Source organism: Pan troglodytes, chromosome 18 (assembly GCF_028858775.2).
Source record: "Pan troglodytes isolate AG18354 chromosome 18, NHGRI_mPanTro3-v2.0_pri, whole genome shotgun sequence".
Taxonomy (NCBI): domain Eukaryota; kingdom Metazoa; phylum Chordata; class Mammalia; order Primates; family Hominidae; genus Pan; species Pan troglodytes.
The window spans coordinates 14,662,711-14,685,562 of NC_072416.2; the positions used below are offsets into that span (position 1 = coordinate 14,662,711).

Consider the following 22,852-nt stretch of genomic DNA (forward strand, 5'->3'; position numbering starts at 1 on the left):
CCCGGCCTCCAAGTTATAGTTCTAATGATTATTTTTATTTATTTATTTTTTTGGGACAGAATGTCGCTCTGTCACCCAGGCTGAAGTGCAGTGGTGCAATCTTGGCTCACTGCAACCTCCACTTCCCAGGTTCAAGCAATTCTCCTGTCTCAGCCTCCTGAGTAGCTGGGATTACAGGCGCCCGCCACCACGCCCGGCTAATTTTTGTGTTTTTATTAGAGACGGGATTTCACCGTGTTGGCCAGGCTGGTCTCAAATTCCTGACCTCAAGTGATCTGCCCACCTTGGCCTCCCAAAGTGCTGGGATTGCAGGTGGGAGCCACTGCCCCCGCCCGGCTAATTATTCTTTTTAAAAGGCTACATTGCATTGCATGTTGCAGATGTACAAACAGTTGCCTGTGGAATACTGACTTTGTTTCTGATTTTTACTATGATGGACAATGAAGCAATAGACATTCTTAAGCATCATTTTTTTTTAATATACTGAGGATTTTATATTTCTGGTATAGGTTTCCAGGAGTTGGGTTGCTGAGTCAGAGAGCAGCCTCTGGCTTTCGAAACATTTCTACCAGTAGTTCATGAGTCTACCTTTTTCTTTCTTGCCAACAATAATTTCTCTGGCACAAGAGTGTCATTGCTAGGTTGTGTGGTATTTGCATAGTTAGTTTTATCTAGAGCGGCTGTACCATTTTGCGTTCCCACCAGTAGTGTGGCAGTGATCCAGTTTCTCTGTGTCCTTGCTAGCATTTGATTTTGTCATGACTTTGGATTTTAGCCATTCTGATAGGTGTGTAGTTGTGTCTTATTGTGGTTTGAATTTGCATTTCCCTAATGACTAATGATGTTGGACATCTTTTCCTGTGCTTGTTGGCCATCTGCATATCCCTTTTGGTGAGCTGTCTGTTCATTTCTTGTTCATTTTCTAGCTGTTAGGGCTTTTATTTTTATAGGGTGATTTCCTAGAAGTGGGATTGCTGGGTCAAAGGGTTATGCACCTTAAAAAAAATTATACTGGCCGAACACAGTGGCTCATACCTATAATTCTAGCACTTTGGGAGGCCAGGGCAGGAGGATTGCTTAAGCCCAGGAGTTACAGACCAGCCTGGGCAACATAGTGAGACCCCTGTCTTTACAAAAAAAAAAAAATTAAAAAAATTAACTGACCGTGGTAGCGCCTGTGGTCTCAGCTACTTGGGAGGCTGAGGTGGAAGATCACTGGGACCCGGGAGGTCGAGACTGCGGTGAGCCATGATTGTGCCACTACACTCCAGTGTGGGTGACAGAATGAGACCCTATCTCAACAACAACAACAAAAATTTTACTGCCTGATCTCTTTGCAGAAAAGTATAGCAATTCATATTTCTATTCCTATCAGCAATACCTATTTCCCCATGCTCTTGCTAGCACTATGATTGCTTTTGAAGTCCTTAGTCCTAACCTGGGCCTCAGTGTTACTATACTTTCTTGGGCTATTAGTGAGATTGAGTATCTTTTCTTATATTTATTGGCCAACTGTATTTCACCCTTTTGTGGTTGATTTCTTCACCTTCTGTGCTTTTTATTTTTTGAGTTGCTTGTCTTATCCATTTGTAGAAACAGAGTTTTTGTGAATATTAATTTTTTCAGCTATATGTTCTGTTAATATTTTCTCATCTGTCACTTTAGTTATTGTTTCACTGTATTTATGGTATCTTTTTGCCATGTAGACATTTACAAATTTTATGTAATTAATTCTGTGAACCTTAAAATGTTTTGGTTTTCGAGTACTGCATCTTATCCTCAGATTCTTCAGTATTTTTCTCAGTTATTTTTACTGTAAACGTTTTCATTTTTTACACTTAACATTTTTCTTTGATCTTGACCCATCTGGAATTTCATTCTGTCTGTGGTTTGCATTAGGAGTTTATCCTTATGAGACAGGAATTTATTCTTATTTTTTTTTCAGCTGCATGATCCTTTGTGTTAACGTCATTGGTTAAGCAGCCCATTCTGCCCATCTGACTGAAGTGCTACCATTATTATAGATGAAATGCTTCCATATGTATTAGGATTTTTTTTTTGGGTGGGGGGGCTTTCTTTTTTTTTTTTTTTTTGAGACGAAGTCTCTCTCGTCACCCAGGCAGGAGTGCAATGGCGCGATCTTGGCTCACTGCAACCCCCGCATCCCGGGTTCAAGTGATTCTCCTGCCTCAGCCTCCCAGGTAGCAGGGATTACAGGTGCCTGCCACCACGCCTGGCCTGTACCCCAGAACAAGGGGTGCCAAGTCCTTCCTGCATTTGTTATTGGAATTGTATTAAGTTTGTACATTAATTTGGGAAAAATTGATGTTTTGAGTTTAATAAGTCTTCCCATTCAGGAAAATGGGGTTTCTTTTTATCTATTTGTTTGATCTTTATGCCGTTTAACAAAATTTTATGTTTTTCTTCATATAGGGCTTGCCTATTTATTTTTAAAAATGATTTATTTTGGCTGGGCGTGGTGGTTCACACCTGTGGTCCTAGCACTTTGGGAGGCCAAGGCAGGTGGATCACGAGGTCAGGAGTTCGAGACCACCCTGGCCAAGATGGTAAAACCCCATCTCTACTAAAAATTAAAAAAAAAAAAATCAGCCAGGCATGGTGGTGGGCACCTGTAATCCCAGCCACTCGGGAGGCTGAAGCAGGAGAATCACTTGAACCTGGGAGGCGCAGGTTGCAGTGAGCCGAGATCGTGTCACTGCACTTCAGCCTGGGTGACAGAGTGAGACTCTGTCTCAAGAAAAAAAAAAAGAAAGAAAGATATATTTTATTTTTGTTACTGTTATGCATCAAGTTCCTCTCCTCTAGTTTTGTCTACCTAAAGTCAACTTTTAATGTTATGGTGTCTTTGTTTTTCTTTGTGCAAATTTGTGTGGTATATTATCTTTTCCCCTTTTTTTTGTCTTTTTTTTTTTTTCCTTTTTGTGGAGAATGTGGTCTCGCTATATTGCCCATGCAGGTCTCAAACTCCTGGGCTCAAGCTGTTCTCCTGCCGATGCCTCCGTAAGAGCTGGGATTACAGGTGTGAGCCACTGAGCCCGGCCTGGGGTATATTATCTTTTATTGCAGTGTTTTTACATTTGTGGGTTAGAAAGATTTAAATCTTTTTGTAGATCTGTTTTTTTTTCATTTAATATTACAATCTAACCTTTTAAAAAATGCTATATCCACGTTTTCTATAAGCATTTTAAATAATTGCATGATTTTTCCTCACCATAACCTTTAAACCATATTTCTTCATTCCTTATCTGTAGTTCAAGGCAATAATATTTCTGGTTCTTGAAGCCCGAATACTTTTCTAAATGCTTGTTTTAGCAAATGAGTTAGGTTCAGAAAAGTATGAAAGCAAGAAAACCATGACCAGTAATGCTTTTTGTTTTTTTGCGATGGAGTCTCGCTCTGTCACCCAGGCTGGAGTGCAGTGGCACTATCTCGGCTCACTGCAAGCTCCGCCTCCCAGGTTCACGCCATTCTCCTGCTTCAGCCTCCCGAGTAGCTGGGACTACAGGCCCGCTACCATGCCCGGCTAATTTTTTGTATTTTTAGTAGAGACAGGGTTTCACTGTGTTAGCCAGAATGGTCTCGATCTCTTGACCTCGTGATCTGCCCGCCTCGGCCTCCCAAAGTGCTGGGATTACAAAAGTGAGTCACCACGCCTGGCAACCATGACCAGTAAATCTTTCACCAAGTGGCTCTTAATTTTTTTACATAATTCCCTTTTGAATTGTTATGTATGTAAATATAGATAGATAGATAGATATAGATATATATATTTTTTTTTTTTTGAGACGGAGTTTTGCTCTTGTTGCCCAAGCTGGAGTGCAGTGGCGTGATCTTGGCTCACTGCAAACCTCTGCCTCCCAGGTTCAAGCAATTCTCTTGGCTCAGCCTCCCAAGTAGCTGGGATTACAGGCACGTACCACCACACCCGACTTTTTTTTGTATTTTTAGTAGAAACGGGATTTCACCATTTTAGCCAGGCTGGTCTCAAACTCCTGACCTCAGGTGATCTGCCTGCCTTGGCCTCCCAAAGCGCTGGGATTACAGGCATGAGCCACTGCACCTGGCCTGTATTGTATTTTTCAAGCATAACTGAGAGTGTACTTAACATACAGTTCCCTATCCTGCTTATTTTTCATCCTATATTATAAAGATATTGACTTATCAGTATAAGCTCTTGTTAAATATTTTAAAGACCTAAATAGCTATTGTTTATCTAACCAGTTCCCCAAGTGTTAAATATTTAGGCAGTTTCTAAACTTTTTTTTTTTTTTTTTAAGACAAGGTCTTGCTCTGTCACCCATGCTAAAGTGCAGTGGTGCGATCCCGGCTCACTGTAGCCTCCGCTTCCTGGGCTCAAGCAACCCTTCTGTCTCAGCTTCCTGAGTAGCTGGGACTACAGGCATGCGCAACCACACCCAGGGCTAATTTTTTTATTTTTTGTAGAGATAGGGTTTCAGGCCACTGTGCCTGTAATCTTAACGCTTTAAAAAAATTATTTATTTATTTATTTTTTAGAATAGAGACGAGGTTTTGCTTTGTTGCCCCGGCTGGTTTCAAACTCCTGGCCTCAAGTGATCTGCCCACCTCGGCCTCCCAAATTGCTGGGATTGCAGGTGTGAGCCACTGCGCCCCACCTGTTCTTAGATTTTTATCTGATTTATAGATTATAGTCTAGGATTGATTTCTGCTCCTGAAATTCATGGATTAAGCATGTGAACCTTTTTGAAAATTAATTAAACATAAATATAGCTCATGGCTCATTTTTTTTTTTTTTTTTTTGAGACGGAGTCTCGCTCTGTCCCCCAGGCTGGAGTGCAGTGGTGCCATCTCGGCTCACTGCAACCTCCGCCTCCTGGGTTCAAGCGATTCTTCTGTCTCAGCCACCTGAGTAGCTGGGATTACAGGCACTCGCCACCGTGCCAGGCTAATTTTTGTATTTTTAGTAGAGATGGGGTTTTGCCATGTTGGCCAGGCTGGTCTGGAACTCCTGACCTCAGGTGATCCTCCCGTCTCGGCCTCCCAAAGTGCTGGGATTACAGGCGTGAGCCACTGAGCCCAGCCTCATGGCCCATTTCAAATGATTGTCATGTAATGGCCTTGTTCTTACTGTCTTAAATCTGAGATATGGCTCATACTGTTGATTGACTGATTTTCACTGGTACAGCAGACTCCATTCCAGCTAACATTGGAATTTTACAAATGACGATAATCCAGTCCATTTTCATGATTGTAGTTGGTTTTCTCAAAAAGGCTCCAGTAAAGCTGTAACATAGTAAAAGAATTGCCGGTTGTGGTGGTTCATGCCTGGAATCCCAGCACTTTGGGAGGCTGAGGCAGGCGGATCACAATTCAGGAGTTCGAGACCAGCCTGGCCAACACAGTGAAACCCCATCTCTACAAAAAATATAAAAATATTAGCTGGGCATGGTGGCGCACACCTGTAATCCCAGCTACTTGGGAGGCTGAGGCAGGACAATTGCTTGAACCCAGGAGACAGAGGTTGCAGTGAGCTGAGATCGCGCCACTGCACTCCATTTTGGGCAACAGAGCGAGACTCTGACTCAAAACAAAAAAAATCAAGTAAATAGGTCTTTCTGTCACAAGGTTAATTTGATGCAGTTTATAAAAATGCAGCATTCATGGCTGATCCTGTTGTTTTAATGTTTGCCATGCAAAAGTATAGGATTCTTAGGAATCTTTTAATAGATTCGTGTGCAGATTAAGCAGTCTTGAAATATAGGACAGGCTGGGCTTGGTGTCTCACTTCTGTAATCCTAGCACTTTGGGGGGCCAAGGTAGGCGGATCACTTGAGGTCAGCAGTTTGACATCAGCCTGGCCAACATGGTGAAACCCTGGCTCTACTAAAAATACACACAAAAAATGGCCGGACGTGGTGGCCCGTGGCTGTAATCCCAGCTACTCCAGAGGCTGAGGCAGGATAATCTTGAACGTCGGTGGCAGAGGTTACAGTGAGCCGAGGTCACGTCACTGCACTCCAGCCTGGGGAACAGAGCGAGGCTCCATCTCAAAAAAAAAAAAAAAAGATAGGACAAAGCTCACGAAAACAAATGCTTGCTGAATCTTCACAGAAAACTAGTTGAGCTGGTGCAGTGTCCAGGTCTGCTGGTCTTGGTGGACAGTTTCAAATGCAGCAGGAGGAAGTTACTTCATTTTCCATTCACAACTCTTTTGCTGCTTTATCAGACTTTTACTGAGCACCTGGGAGGAAGTTTTTTTTTTTTTTTTTAAACAGCTTTATTGAGGTCTAGTTTATATACCATTAAAATTGTAAGTATACAATTCAGTGATTTTTTTTTTCAATTCAGTGATTTTTGTGCTTTTTTTTTTTTTTCTTTGAGGCAGAGTTTCGCTCTTGTTGCTCAGGCTGGAGTACAGTGGCACAATCTCAGCTCACTGAGACCTCCGCCTCCCAGGTTCAAGCGATTCTCCAGCCTCAGCCTCTGGAGTAGCTGGGATTACAGGAGCCTGGCACCACACCCAGCTAATTTTTGTATTTTTAGTAGAAATGGAGTTTTGCCATGTTGGCCAGGTTGGTCTTGAACTCCTGACCTCAGGTGATCCGCCCACCTCAGCCTCCCAAAGTGTTGGGATTACAGGCATGAGCCACAACGCCCAGCCAATTTTTGTGCTTTTTAATAAATTTATAGTGTTGTGTAACCATTGATCACAATTCAGTTTTAGAGCATTTCCATTATCCCCCCAAATTCCCTTGTGCTAGTTAACACTTAATCCCTAATTTCAACTCCAGCCTTAGAGAACCACTAATTAAATGACTTTCTGTTTCTATATCCAAATGTTCCTTGACTTACGATGGGGTTATGTCCTGATAATCCTATTGTAGAGTCAAAAAGTCATAAATTGAACCATGGTTATGTTAAGGACTGTCTGTATTTACCCTTCTTAGACGTTTCATGGAATCATACAGTGTGTGGTGTTTTGGGGTGTGGCTTCCTTCCTCTAGCATAGTATTTTCAATGTTCTTCCATGTTGTAGCATGGATCAGTACCTTATTCCTTTTTTTTTTTTTTTTTTTTTTTGAGTCCAAGTCTCTCTCTGTTGCCCAAGCTGGAGTGCAGTGATGTGATCTCAGCTCACTGCAACCTATGCCCCCTGGGTCCAGGGAATTCTCCTACTCCAGCCTTCCCAGTAGCTGGAATTACAGGTGCCTGCTGTAACGCCAAGTGAATTTTTCTGTTTTTAGTAGAGTTGAGATTTCACCCTGTTGGCCAGGCTGGTCTCGAACTCCTGACCTCAAGTGATCTGCCTGCCTTGGCCTCCCAAAGTGCTGGTATTATAGGTGTGAGCTACTGCACCCCACCTGACTGGTGCTTTTTAAAAAATTAAAATATTCACTGTTGTTAAGTGACCCACTTATTTAAAATAATATTCCTAGTTCATTAACTTGGAATGGAAGTTTGGTGTGATAAAATGGCAAGGAGGCAGCTGACCTCTCCAGTGAAGCCAGAGTGTCTGCAGTAGAGAGTATTCTGGGAACCCCCCAGCCCTCTCAACAAAGTGAGACTCTGTCTAAAAAAAAAAAAAAAAAAAAAAAAAAAGTAGCTGCGCATGGTAGTGCATGCCTGTAGTCTCAGTTACTTGGTAGGCTGAGGTGGGAGGATCGTTTGAGCCTGGGAGATTGAGGCTGCAGTGAGCCATGATCACACCACCACACTCCAGCCTGGGTAACAGAGCAAGACCCTGTCTCAAAAAAAAAGAAAAGAAAAGAAAAGAAAGAACTCTACTAAAGCTAGTGCCCTTTTCATTTCGTGGGAATTATCATCTACTGCTTCCCATATAAGATGGTTCATTAACTTAATTAACTTCCCATATAAGATGGGAAGCAGTGGAAAGCCTTAGTGTGACCTAGTGTATGACATAGTGCTTCCAAGATGTGTCCACCAGAAGCTAAAGAGTAGATTCCTGTGCTTGGACAGGTGTGCTCTACTTGATTCACTAGTTTTAACTGACCTGGATTCGAATGACCGTTTATACGAAATCTCCTGAGATGCATCTCCCACCAAAATGTACATCAGGTTCATGATCTTGAGTTCCCTGACTGGAGAGACCATGTCGGTCACATTCTCTGTAGCAACCAGGCATGGTGCTAAGTGCACGGGAGCTCACAGTTAGCAAGAGCAGGCAGCCCTGGAAATCAGACCATTAACAGAGAGTGGCGAGCGCTGCAGTACAAAGAAGCTCAGAATGAGGAAACATTCAGGAAGGCTTCCTGGAGGAGGGAATACGTGAGCTAAGTCTTTTTTTTTTTTTTTTCTTTTGAGACTGAGTTTCGCTCTTGTTGCCCAGGCTGGAGTACAATGGCACGATCTCGGCTCACTGCAACCTCCGCCTCCCGGATTCATGTGATGCTCCTGCCTCAGCTTCCAGAGTAGCTGGGATTATAAGCATGTGCCACCACACCCAGCTCATTTTTTATATATATATTTTTAGTAGAAATGGGGTTTCACCATGTTGGCCAGGCTGGTCTTGAACTCCTGACCCCAGGTGATCCACCCGCCTTGGCCTCCCAAAGTGCTGGGATTATAAGTGTGAGCCACCGCACCCCGTCGAGATCTGTCTTGAATGACCAGTAGATACGTGCTCAGATCCAAACTGGAGGTGGAAAGGGCATATGGGGAGGGTGTTAAGTAGAACGGCCTTTGGCGAGGAAGGCATCATAGTGATCTAATTAAAAGACTAGCATCCACCTGGGTTTTCGTGCAGTGTTAGGTTAGTTGTGACCTGTGTGCCTCTGTGACACAGTACTGATGATGTAACCCAAACCTTGGGGACTGGATTTGTGCAGTTCGCCTGCATTCCATTCCTCTTAGGGCCCTGGTTTTATCTAGAGCTGGCTGGGCAGTTATTGACTTGTGCATTGGAACCAAGCAAACTAATAGCAATTGTTGAGTTGATTGCTGTATTTGCAGAAGATTCTTTTAAAGATAGAGGCTTTGGTTAATTACAGAGAACTCTCAACATACCCCAGAGTTTTTTTGTTTTTGTTTTTGTTTTTTTCTCTCTCTCTGAGACAGACTCCTGATCTAGGTCATTGTTGCTATGTGCCATGGTTTTGGTTTCTGTGGTATTTAGAGAGTTTTGGTGGACGTCCCAGCTTTCAGGAAGCCTTAAAATATGTGCCTATGAGGCTGGGTGCAGTGGTTCATTCCTGTAATCCCAGCACTTTGGGAGGCCAAGGCGGGCAGATCACCTGAGTTCAGGAGTTGGAGACCAGCCTGGCCGACATGGTGAAACCCCATCTCTACTAAAAATACAAACATTAGCCAGGCATGGTGGCAGGCGCCTGTATTCCCAGCTACATGGGAGGCTGAGGCAGGAGAATCGCTTGGACCTGGGAGGTGGACGTTGCAGTGAGCCGAGATTGTGCCATTGCACTCCAGCCTGGGCAACAAGAGCAAAACTCCATCTCAAAAAAAAAAAAAAAAAAAAAAAAAAGTGCCTCTGTGTACAGAGACTAACGTATGCACATCTATAATAATTAAGAGTGATATCTGCCCAGCAAAGAGGTTTGTTTCAATGTGGGGGAGTATTCTGGGATCTCTGGTTCAAGGTTAATCATTGATTTACCTACCCACTGGAAAAACATTTGTGGAACACACATTATATACCAGGTGCTGAGCTAGGTGCCAGGAATCCAGCAAAGATAAGATAGAAGGTGAAAACCAAGCAGTATGGTTGAGGGGAAGTATTAGATTTGTGATGCCTAATAGGCTCCCTTCTGTGCAGGGCCAGCTTTGGTCATTTGCCAGTGGTGGCCTACAATGCTGGGATCGATTAGTGATGTCTGTCATGGGCACCGAATACAGTGGAAAGGCATGAATGCTGTGGATTTGCTGATGCTGTGTTAGGGGTGTGTAGTGTAGACAGAATGACGAGTAAAGATTGAGTAAGGGAGCCAGAGGACTTTTATCTTAGAATAAAGGATGTTTGTCTTGAGGATATGGGGGATGGAGGAAACTACATTGGATCAGCTTGCGAGGATGGAGTTCAGGTACAGATGTCACTGCTTTTTATGCAGTTTTCAGGAGGTCACGTAAATGTCAGCCTCAGCTTCTTCAAGTGTAAAATGGAGTTAATAATACGTGCCTCATCTATATTAAAGTGTTGATGAGAAGAGTAAAATAATGGGTATGAAAATATTTTACTACCCACAGAGTGATAAACACCTGCAGTATTGTTACCATGGGTGTCGGGATGGGTGGAGCAGCAAATGCCCGAGGCCAGGCAAGACTGAGCCGGATGGTGGTGGCCTCAAGGCCTTTGCACTGGGCCTGTCTTTCCAGCCTGCTGCCCTTGTCATATCCAGCTCGTAATTCCAAGGCCACCTTCATTCAGCCCACAGAATCTAAGCCTGTCCTTGCCCCATCGCCACCTGCCATCTCATCCTGTCTTATTTTCTTCTAAGTTCTGATTAACTGAAATGGTCTGGTTAACTTATTTGTGTATCTCCTTTTGCTAGAAACATGCACATGAGTGAGGCAGAAACCTTGCCTGTCTCACTCCCACTGTCATCTCCTCAGAGCCTAGAACAGTGCCTGGCATGTGGGAGACATTCAGAATTTCTTAACTTTTGTTGTATGGATGAATGGAAAGGGCTCAGAAGTCCACAGACCCAGTTGGGCAGAGGCTCAGGAGCCCTGAGAAGATTGCTAAGATCAAGTGCAGTTGCTGTGACCTCATCTCTTTGTTCCTGAATCTCCTATTTCTTTGGTTATTGAGAAACAAATTCAATTAAATGCACAGTAATTGTAACTTAATTGAAAATTCCATCAACTCACAATCTGAGTTCACAATGTATTCTCTTACAACAGAATAAAGAACAAGAATCAGAATTCATATTATTATTATTTTTAGAGCATGTAATCTCATATAATCTCTTTAGAGCATGTAATCTCTTATATAAAGAATGAGAATCAGAATTCATATATTCTTTTTAGAGCATGTAACAGGCCATGAAATTACACAATGTTTCCAATTTGGCAGCCTGGTGAATTCAGTCTCCAAAAACATAATCTTGTTCCTTAAACTACATGTAATATGAATTAGAGTTAAAACTTGTGAATTGGATGCAATTAACATCCAACCGCTCCCCACACTGAACTGGTTTTTAACTTGTCCCCCCTCTGCACCCCCGCCAGCTGGCACCCGTCCCTGTTCCCATGTTCCTTGTGAATTGTTACTGTGCCAGTCTGATGCATATGGGCAGACTGTGCTGGGCATCCTGAGCTCTGTGAAATGAACATCAACACGGGAGGTGTGTGGAGTGGCGCAGGTCAGTTACCAAGCCTGCACATCCAGGTGTCTCCTGTCTGCCTTCACGCTGAGGTTTACACCTGGCGGCTTACTCACTTCCTGGAGTTGCTGGGGCCGCCCTAGTTGCTACTCCCTTTTCTGGGGGGACTGATGAGTCATTGGTTTTCTCACAGGGTCACCTGTCTGTGTGCCCAGTTTGAAGCCGTCCTGCAGCATGGCTTGAAGAGGAGTCGAGGATTGGCACTCACAGCGGCAGCGATCAAGCAGGCAGCGGGCTTTGCCAGCAAAACCGAAACAGGTACTGCTCTGCCTGGCTGTAGCTTGGAGGAGCTTGTCTTCCTTCTGCTCTTTTTCTTTTTCTTTATTTTTTAATAGTGGGCAGGGCAGTGATCGCGTGGGACTTGGTGGGGTGGTGTATGGGCACAGAAATCCATGTCTTAATAGTAGTCAAAACGTAATGGTGTTGTCTGGCATCTTAATTTAAATGAAGTCATCTTTTGTGCAGAATTCTCAGAGCCACATGGTACAGTCTCCTCTGGGTTCGGGGACCTGTAGCACACTGGTTTATTTCACCAGTGTGGCGTGCCAGTTGCTGGGAAATTAATAATCTGTTTTAATTTGATGCCTGAGGATAGCATGGCATTTCATAATTAATGTCTTCCACACCAGCAACAGAAACCCCAGAGGTTCTGTTATCATCCAATTTAATGTTGGAAAAACATTTCCATGTGAGTGACAAGCATAATGCTAAATAATAACTATTAATGCTTAGTACTTAGTGCAAGACTTGCACTTTGATGTAAATTAACTCATTCAGTTCGATAGCCCTGTGAGTAGTAGGGACTGTTATTACTGCCACTGTACAGATGAGGAAACTGTTCATAGTGATCTGCTTTGGAGCTGAACCTTGAAGTGGATCATGTCATGTAACAAATGTCCTGTGGTCTCCTCCTCCCCTGAGCTTTCAGTTCCAGCCCTGACCGCGGCTGCTGCTGGGAATCCCGGAATCTTTCTTATCACTATGTCAGTGTCGTTGCTGAGTAAAATGTGCTGTCTTTGGCTGGTTCCCCTTTCACAGCCAAAAGTTGGACCTTGTTGCATTTGGTGGCGGTGTGTGGAAATTCTCTGTTAACAGAATCCTTAGTCTTTCCCTCTCCTTCATGTTGCTGTATCATTCTTTCTTTTTTCTCAACCCTTCAATAGATCTTTTTATTTATTTACTTATTTATTTTTTAGAGTTGGGGTCTTGCTGTGTTGCCCAGGCTGAAGTGCAGTGGTGTGATCATGGCTCACCAAAGCCTGGAACTCCTAGGCTCAAGTGATCCCCTTGCCTGAGCCTCTGAAATAGCTAGGATTGCAGGCTTGCACCACCATGCCCGGCTGGTTTTTAAACTTTTATAGAGACGGAGATCTTGTTCTGTTGGCCAGGCTGGTCTCAAACTCCTAGGCTCAAGTGATCTTCCCACCTCAGCCTGCCAACTAGCTGGGATTACAAATGTGAGACACTGTGCCTGGCTCCAACAGTTCTTTTTTTTAAAAAAATTATTATTAAAATTATTTTATTGGTACATAATATTTGTACATATGTATGGGGTACCTGTGATTTTTTATTTTTTATTGAGATGGAGTCTTGCTCTTGTCGCCCAGGCTGGAGTGCAATGGCACCGTCTTGGCTCAATGCAACCTCCGCTTCCTGGGTTCAGGCGATTCTCCTGCCTCAGCCTCCCGAGTAGCTGGGATTACAGGTGCCCACCACCATGCCTGGCTAATTTTTGTATTTTTAGTAGAGACAGGTTTCACCATGTTGGCCAGGCTGGTCTCGAACCCCTGACCTTGTGATCTGCTCACTTCGGCCTTCCAAAGTGCTGGGATTATAGGTGTGAGCCACTGCGCCTGGCCTTGGTACTTGTGATATTTTGATACATGCCTAGAATGTGTAATCACTTTCAACAGATGTTTGCTTTTTTTTTTTCTTTCTTTGGGCAGTCTCCCGGGGCTAGGGTAAGTTCAGAGAGGCTCCTAGATCTTTGTTTCTTGTTTATTTCACCAGTTACTCGTTTGTAGAAATGAGTTGTTCAATAAACACACAGTTGTTCAATAAAATTATGTTCACTAAACAAATACATCTTGGTTGGAAGGAAGGGCATTATTCATTGCGTGCAGTACTGTATTTCATGGTTCCCGAGGTACCATATACCAGCATCACTCCAGCTTGCTACAGGGAAAGTGATTAATTTTTGAGGAACAAAGCAAAAATTAATGAAAAGTGACCCAGAGCTCTACACAGACTTGGCTTGCTGTCTTTGTAGCCACTGGAAACCCAAGTAGCCAGTACAGAATACAGTATGGAGAAATGAATTATTTTCCATTCCACTTGGGAAAGGAGAAAGAACCACTGCCGTTATTGGCGTTTGATGCATTTGATGGCATGACCTTGGAATTTGATTTTTTTTTTTTTTTTTTAGATGGAGCCTCACTCTGTTGCCCAGCCTGGAGTGCAGTGGCATGATCTCAGCTCACTGCAACCTCTGCCTCCCAGGTGCAAGTGATTCTCCAGCCTCAGCCACCTGAGTAGCTGGGACTATAGGTGTGTGCCACCATGTCTGGCTAATTTTTGTATTTTTAGTAGAGATGGAGTTTCACCATGTTGGCCAGGCTGGTCTCGAACTCCTGACTTCAGGTAATCTGCCCGCCTCGACCTCCCAAAGTGCTGGGATTACAGGCATGAGCCACCACGCCCGGCTGGAATTTGATGTTCTTTTAATCACTGATATATCATCGTCAGGTTATAGGTTGGCAGTCAATTACAAGGTGATCGGGGCCATTCAGAATATACCAGAGACACAGGTACTGTTGCTGAGCTGCCTGTAAAATTGAAGTCTAATCTTCCCTGTCTGTTCGGCAGCCTTGGGCATTGAGGATCTGACTTTGAAACACTGCCTTCCCTTGCTTTCTGCGATGCCATAGCCTCTTGGCACACTTTCTTCTTCTTTTCTGATCCTTGTTGGCATATCACTTCCATACCCTCAAATATTATTCATCCTTGGATTCATTGTTGGCTCTTGTTTCTATGCATACTGTTTGGATTCCTTGGTGAAGTTGCTCTGTATGTGCCTGTTATTCTTAGTCATACCCGCAGCCCAGAGCACTTCCTTGAACTCTGTCTCATGAATGTCTCTATTTGGCGTACAGCACGGGCTTGTCAGTCTCCAAAACTGAATTCTGATCTTCATCCATATGTGTTCCTGTGTTTCTTGCTTAGTAAATGGCTCTGCCTTTTACCCAGGTCCCCTGGACAGCTCTTGGGCTTCCTCCCAGCCTTCTCCTTCTCCCTCTTCTCTGCCCCAAAACCAGTCCCACAAAGAGCATTGTTTTCTGTCTCTCACATGGGTCCCTGAGCCACTCGCGGTTCCTCCATCCTCAGTGAATTCTCTTCTTTCTCCCCGACTTGTGTTTTCCTGCCTTCAGTCTTGATCAGCTCTGACCCACTTTGCACATCATGGAGTGGTCTTCTTTAATGACCATCCCACTCCCCCACTTATTCCCCGTAACCCCACTAACTTAAAGCTCTTCTGTGGGTCTCTTGTAGAATCGGGACAAAGTATCCAGTGCTTGATCTGGCTTCTTGGGCTCTCTTCCCTACTGGCTGTGTCTGTCTCTGTTCTACCTCTTATGCCGTGCTGTATGCCAGGGCTGACAGGCAGCGGCAGGTCCGACATCACAACTCTTTCATCCAGTTTGCAAATAAATGATGGCCTGAGTCCCACAAGCTCCCCTCCTGCCACGCCTCTGCCTTGGGACTCTTGAGACCTCTCCATAATTCAGCAGCTAAAGCACTAATGCCAGATCCTGTGTGGGGCAGGGCCTTCAGTGCCGCTGCCTGTGCTTTGCTTGGTGCCTCTCAGTAATGTAGATGATTCAGTTCTGTATTTTTTTTTTTTTTTTTGAGACAGTGTCTTGCTCTGTCGCCCAGGCTAGAGTGCAGTGGTGCGATCTCGGCTCACTGCAGCCTCTGCCTTCTGGGTTCAGGTGATTCTCGTGTCTTGGCCTCCTGAGTAGCTGGCACTACAGGTGTGTACCACCACGCTGCCTAATTTTTGTATTTTTGGTAGAGATGGGGTTTCCTCATGTTGGCTAGGCTGGTCTCGAACTCCTGGCCTCATGTGATCCACCTGCCTCAGCCTCCCAAAGTGCTGGGATTACAGGCGTTAGCCACTGTTCCTGGCCCAATCCTGTATTTTGAACAGCTCTCCTAGTTTCTATTGTCTTGAAACTCTTCAAGTCTGGCAGTTCTTTCCCTTCTGCTACCTTCCTTCCTTCCCCAGCTCTCACCCAAGCTCCTACTGGCGAAACTTCTATTCTCTCTTAAAAAAAAAAATATGGCCGGGCGTGGTGGCTCATGCCTGTAATCCCAGCACTTTGGGAGGCTGAGGCGGGCGGATCATGAGGTCAGGAAATCGAGACCATCCTAGCTAACACGGTGAAACCCATTTCTACTAAAAATACAAAAAATTAGCCAGGCGTGGTGGCGGGTGCCTATAGTCCCAGCTACTTGGGAGGCTGAGGCAGGAGAATGGTGTGAACCCGGGAGGCGGAGCTTGCAGTGAGCCGAGATCGCGCCACTGCACTCCAGCCTGGGCAACAGAGTGAGACTCCATCTCAAAACAAAACAAAGCAAAACGAACAAAATAAAAATTGGTAAAATATACATAATGAAATTTACCATTTCAGCCATTTGAAGTGTACAATTCAGTGTCAGTGTACTTAATGTACATTCACATGTCATACAGTAATCATTACCACCATTCATCTCAGAACCTTTCCATTTTTACAAACCAAAACTGTGTACTTGTTAAACACTAACTCACTCCCTCCACACCCCTGTCCCTGGCAGCCAGCATTCTACTTTCTGCCTCAGTGCATTCTACTACTTTAGGTTCCTTGTACCAATGGAATCATGCAATATTTGTTCTTTTTTGTCTGGCTTTATTTAGCATAACATCTTCAAGGATCGTCCGTGTTGTAGTATGTGTCAGAATTTCCTTCTTCTTCTTTTTTTTTTTTTGATGGAGCCTTGCTCTGTTGCCCAGTTTGCTGGAGTACAGTAAGTAGCGCTATCTCAGCTCACCACAACCTCCGCCTCCTGGGTTCAAGCGATTCTCCTGCCTCAGCCTCCCAAGTAGCTGAGATTATAGACACACGCCACCGTGCCCGGCTAATTTTAGTATTTTTAGTAGAGACGTGGTTTCACTATGTTGGCCAGGCTGGTCTCGAACCCCTGACCTTGTGATCCACCCACCTCGGCCTCCCAAAGTGCTGTGATTACAGGCATGAGCAACCGCGCCTGGCCCAGAATTTTCTTCTTTTTAAAGGCTGAACAATATTTTTGAGGGTATGTAGAGCCCATATTTTGTTTATTCCCATGACAGTTGGGTGTCTTCCACTTATGGGCTATTGTGAATGGTACTGCTGTGAATATGAAGATACAAATACTTGTTTTTTCCACTTTTAGTTCTTTTGGGGCATACACCCAGAAGGACAATGCTGGATCATATGATAATTCTATGTTTAATTATTTTTTAGAAACCATCAGAGGGTTTTCCATAGAGGCTATACCCTGTTGCATTCCCACTAGCAATGCACACGAGATTCATTTTCTCCACCATCCTTCCACGTCCTTGCCAACTCCACAGCCTTGCCAGTGCTGGGTTTTTATTTATTTTTTAAGATAGAATCTCACTTTGTCACCCAGGCTGGAGTGTGATCTTGGCTCACTGTAGCCTCCACCCCCCAGGTTCAAGTGATTCTCCTGCCTCAGCTTCCCAAGTAGCTGGGATTACAGGCATGCGCCACCATGCCTGGCTAATTTTTGCATTTTTAGTAGAGGCAGGGTTTCACCACGTTGGCCAGGCTGGTCTCGAGCTCCTGGCCTCAAGTGATCTGCCTGCCTTGGCCTCCCAAAGTGCTGGAAGTACAGGTGCGAGCCACTGTGCCCGGCCAATGCTGGCTTTTTAAATTAGAGAAAAGGTATACAGCTTTAATTGTATACATGGGGAGAACCAGAGAGTGATTACCACCCCCTTTTTTCATATATATATTATATATATATATATATATAGAATATATATATATAATATATATATAGAATATATATATAGAATATATATATAATATATATATATAGAATATATATATAGTATATATATAATATATATATATAGAATATATATATAATATATATATATAATATATATTATATATATATAGAATATATATATATATATGTAGAGTAATTTTATTATTTTTTTGTAGGGACAGTATCTTACTATCTTGCCCAGGCTGGTCTCAAATTCCTTGCCCTAAGTGATCCTCCCACCTTGGCCTCCCAAAGTGCTGGGATTACAGGCCTGAGCCACCGTGCCTGGCCTCCTTTTTTCTGTTTTCATAATTGCCATCCTAATGGGTGTGAAGTGGTGTCTCATGTGGTTTTGTTCTCTTCTCTTCTGAAGTTTCAGAATTGTTTTCAAAAAGCCATTCATGAGCTCCCTACATGGTTCAGCTGGACTGTGCCCCTCCTATAGTCCTGAGTTCTTCTTCCATCAAACCTATGTATGGAACTACCTGTTTTCTTTTTTCTTTTTTTTTTTTTGAGATGGAGTCTGATCTGTTGCCCATGCTGGAGTGCAGTGGTGCAATCTTGGCCCACTGCAGCCTATGCCTTCTGGGTTCAAGTGTTTCTCCTGCTTCAGCCTCCTGAGTAGCTGCGATTACAGGTGCACATCACCATGCCTGGCTAAGTTTTATATTTTTAGTAGAGACGGGGTTTCATCATATTGGGCAGGCTGGTCTCGAACTACTGACTTCAGGTGATCCGCCTGCCTTGGCCTCCCAAAGTGTTAGGATTACAGGCTCATCCTTGTAGCTCTAGTGTCTTGCAAGGTACCTGGCCACCTACACAGTAGAGGCCACCAAAGGACTGCATTCAAAATAACCACTTGAAGACCCTGACTTCAGAACATGCTGCTCATTTTCCCAGGAAGCCATACCCCTACTCTCAGTGGTCTGTACGCATCTTCAGTCAGTGGGAAGCGGTGGTAATATACCCACAACTGTAAAATGAGAGAGACCGACTTCCTTGATCTTCAGTGGGGATTTTTGAAAATGGTTGATTGCACTCAAAGCAGAATTTGTATTTTGCTTCATTGGATCACCTTGGGCAACAATTTCATTTCTGTAGAAAATTAATTTTGGAGGAAGCTGCATGTGCCAGGGGAGCCCTGGGTCCATCCTTTTTATGGTGAGGGGAAGTCCAGTTCCTCACTCGCCCATCCCTGCTTTCGGTTCCCTGTTGATGATTTTCTTTTGTATTCATGCACGTGCCAATCAGCTGCTTTTGGTAAGGGAAGCCTTGGAAGGATGTCTGCTAAAGGTGCAGAGAAAATGCAGAGCTCCATTCAAGGTGAAAAAAGTGGTTGACAACTGGCAGAAAGAAGCTGGCCTTAGGGAGGAAGTCAGAAGCCAGGGTGCTGTACCCGTTGGGCTGTGTGTTATCCTGGGTCACTGGATCATGGGGATGTCCACAGAGTCCCTCAGGGGTGGGTTCTTGACACCCAGGGTGGCATGGACCTGGGCCAGTGGCTATTTACTAAGGGGTATAAATGTGTCCCAGCATGTTAAGATCTAGTGGAGCTGGACTGATACCTATTGGCCGAATGTGACCTCTGCCTGTTTCAAAGGTGTTTAATCCTGATGTCTCATAAATTAAGACTCAGGCTTGTAATCCCAGCACTTTGGGAGGCCGAGGTGGGTGGATCACTTGAGGTCTGGAGTTCGAGACCAGCCTGGCCAACATGGTGAAACCCTGTCTACATTAAAAATACAAAAATTAGCTGGGCATGGTGGTAGGCACCTGTAATTCCAGCTACTTGGGAGGCTGAGGCAGGAGAATTGCTTGAATCCAGGAGGCGGAGGATGCAGTGAGCCGAGACCGTGCCCTGGCACTCCAGCCTGGGCGACAGAGCAAGACTCCACCTCAAAAAAAAAAAAAGGTAAAAAAGACTCAGTTTGGCCTCTGAGTTGTCAGTTTTTAGATCACAGTTATCCAGCCTGAGTTCCGTGGGTCCTTTGCTTTGCTCCTTTCAGAATGTAAATGACTCTTCAGCTCATGATGGGGTATGCCCCTAAAAGGAAGTGAGATACAAGTTTTAGAAGTCCGTCTTAGAAATTTCCCTTTTTTTTTTTTTTAAATAAGAGACAGGGTCTTGCTCTGTTGCCAGGCTAGAGTGCAGTGGTGCAATCATGGCTCTCTGCAGCCTTGAACTTCCTGGCTCAAGCGATCCTCCCACTTCGGCCTCTCAAGTAGCTGGGACTGCACACGCACGCCACCATGCCTGGTTAATTTATTTCCTACTCTTTAATAAAGGAGGTGGTATGCTGTAAACTCTTGTAGGATGTGGGTGTATTATGCTGAGCCCTGGTTCTGGAAGGCACTCTTGCGGCTAGATGGAAGTTAGTAGAGTGACAGAGCTCAGCCCCTTGTTGGCACTCTGCTCTGCCAATCCATTTGTGCCTTGTGGTCAGGCTGGTTCATTTTGGGATGTGACAGATTTGGGAGCACTTGTATTCACTGAATTCTCAGGCTGGCACATGAGCGAACTTGGTTTACCTTTGTTCCTGGCATGGCTGATACCATGTGTGGCTGATTCTGTTAGAGTGTGCCCTCACATTCATCCCTCTGTCTTCTTTGGCTTTGACAGAACCCAGATTTTGCTTGAGGCTGTGGTATGTACTCCTTTATCTCGGTGAGGGATTAAGCCAGTTTTGAGTTTTGTTCTTTGCTTTCTCTGCTCCCTTGTGATTTTCTGGGATTACTTGTTCTTTCCTGATAAAAGGGGCGATAAAGCTGGCTTCATCCCGTTCCCTTTCTTCCTGCTCAATTGTAAATGAGATGCCCAGAGTTAGGACAGTCCTCTGGGACAGCGAGGTCAAAAGGTTGGAGATTTTGGCCTGACATAGCCTTTGTATCTATCACTGGCCTATTTCCAGACTAGCCCAGCTCCGTGGGGTTGGATTTTCTTTGTGTGTGGGTTTTTTTCGTTTTGTTTTGTTTTTAGAGACAGGGCCTTGCTCTGTTAACTAGGCTGGAGTGCAGTGGTGCAATCATAGCTCACTACAGCCTCAAACTCCTGGGGTCCAGCCATCTTCCTGCCTCCGCCTCCCAAGTAGCTGGGACGACAGGTGTGTGCCGCCACACTCGGCTCCTTGTAGTTGGGTTTTCTGTTTCCTTTTTTTAGAGATGGGTTCTTACTATGTTGCCCAGGCTGGTCTTGGGTTTTCTGTGTTTTTCTTTCTTTCTTTTTTTTTTTTTTTTTTGAGACAGAGTCTTGCTCTGTTGCCCAGGCTGGAGTGCAGTGGCACCATCTCGGCTCACTGCCAGCTCCGCCTCCCGGATTCACGCCATTCTCCTGCCTCTGCCTCCCAAGTAGCTGGGACTACAGGTGCCCGCCACCACGCCCAGCTAATTTTTTGTATTTTTAGTAGAGATGGGGTTTCACCGTGTTAGCCAGGATGGTCTCGATCTCCTGACCTCGTGATCCACCTGCCTCGGCCTCCCAAAGTGCTGGGATTACAGGCGTGAGCCACCGCGCCCAGCGGGTTTTCTGTTTTGTTGTTGTTGTTGTTGTTGAGCAGTGCTTTGTTTGTTTTGGGGCAGTGTTGTCACATTGATGAGACACCCCTCACCCCGCATGGCTGTGGAGCACAGGTGTTGCTCAGCACCTGGTGTGTTCTTGGTCTTCTATAGATGATTGTCAGATGACTGAAGAACATGCCCTGTCTCACTGCGTTATTTCCTGTGGTTGCAAATGATAGAAAATTCTTTAGATTGATTTAAGAAAAAAAAGATGAAGGACATTTATTTATTGACTCAAGTAATTAAGAAATCATCTTGGAGTTGAGCTGGATTCAGGGGGCCTGCCTTTTCCCAGATCTGTCTCCATCTGTCGTCCCTCAGCACCGCTTCTCTGTGGTTGGGTGTCTTCCGGGTGGGGTCTCTCTACATGATGGGGTGGAAAATGGCCCCAAGTAGCTCCAGGTTTCCAGGATGATGAGAGATCCTACTTCTAGAACGGGGTCGGCACACTCCCTCCTTACGGGTCATATTATAGGGTTTGTGAGCCATGCGATCTCTATCACAGTGACTCAGCTCTGCCACTGGAGCAGAAACTCAGCCACAGACCATATGGGAGCAAATGGGTGTGGCTGCGTTCCAGGAACACTGTGCTTATAAAAACAGTTTGGAGGCCAAATTTGACTCCCAGGCCATTGTTTGCTGACCTCAGCTCCTGGAGGAGACAAGGCCTCTTTTCTGGTGGCTCTGGTAGAACTTGTGCGAAGGGACCCTGTGGTCCAGGGCTGAGACTGGGGTGAGGTTAGTGAGACACTCACTTTGGCCACAGAATCGAAGGCGGTACCAAAAAACTTATCAATCAAGATAAATACTATTTTTATGTAATATTAAAAAAAACGAAAGTTGCATATGCCATGGTTCCGGCCAGTTAATTGCCTGCCCTGGGTTAGCTGTCCACCCCTGCAGTAGGGGGAGGTTAGGATAGTGCTGAAGGATCCCAGTGGAATGTGTTTCCCAGAGGAAAGAGGGGTGCTCTTACTAGAAGAAAGGGAAAGGGACCAGGCTCAGTGGTTTACGCCTGTAATCCCAGTGCTTTGGGAGGCCGATGCTGGATGATCATTTGATTCTAGGAGTTCAAGACCAGCTTGAGTAACATAGTAAGACCCTCGTCTCTACAGAAAAAAAAAAAAAAAAAATTAGCCGTGTATGGTGGTGTACACCTGTAGTCCCAGCTACTCATGAGCCTGAGATGGGAAGATCGCTTGAGCCCAGGAGTTCAAGACTGCAGTGAACTATGATTGTGCCACTGTGCTCTAGCCTGGGCGACAGAGTGAGACCTTGTCCCCACCCCGCCCCTCAAAAACAAAACAAAACAAAACAAAACAAAAACCCCAAACAAGGAAAAGGAATGCTGTTTGGTGCACGTGTAGTAGTGATATTAATAGCTGGTTTTCATTGAGCACCAATTATATGCCAGGTATGTTAATAACTATGGCTAACATTTATTCACTGCATTTATTGGATACACTTTACATGTATTCCTATTTCTCATTTTTCCCTCATAGCAATCCATACACGTAGGTACTGTTCTCCCCACTGTACAGGTGAAGAAAGTAGAGGACAAAATAAGTTTCCCAAGGTCACACAGTGCCTGAACTAGAATTTGGGACAAGGTTTTTGTCTTCCTTGTGGTCCCCAAGGAATGAATTCTTGGGCATCGGTGATAGTTAAGGCTTGATAGAAACTTTCCCAAAAGCCTGGTGCTGTTAGTCATCCTCTGTTAACAGGTGTCCCGGGGCAGCTCTTCTCAACACCCCTTCCTGGCACTTGTTCTTGTTGGCATTCGGCTTTCAGGTGTTTGGAGAACCAGAAGCCCTTGCCCGCTTTTTGACTTAACCCCATGTTTCAAA

At 44.6% G+C, this 22,852-nt stretch overlaps 1 protein-coding gene across 16 annotated transcripts in view; it reads left to right on the top strand.

Annotated features, from left to right (window-relative positions):
- The window catches only part of SNX29 (sorting nexin 29), a 592,115-nt gene that overhangs the window by 39,238 nt on the left and 530,025 nt on the right, over positions 1 to 22,852 (top strand). For all 16 annotated transcript variants that reach the window (XR_010152279.1, XR_010152276.1, XR_010152275.1 and 13 more), the window contains exon 4: positions 11,488 to 11,612. Coding sequence is in view for 9 of the 16 variants with exons in the window: in XM_024349767.2 (XP_024205535.1) it covers positions 11,488 to 11,612 (125 nt within the window). In the remaining 7 variants the exon portion in view is untranslated. The remainder of the gene's footprint in view (positions 1 to 11,487; positions 11,613 to 22,852) is intronic.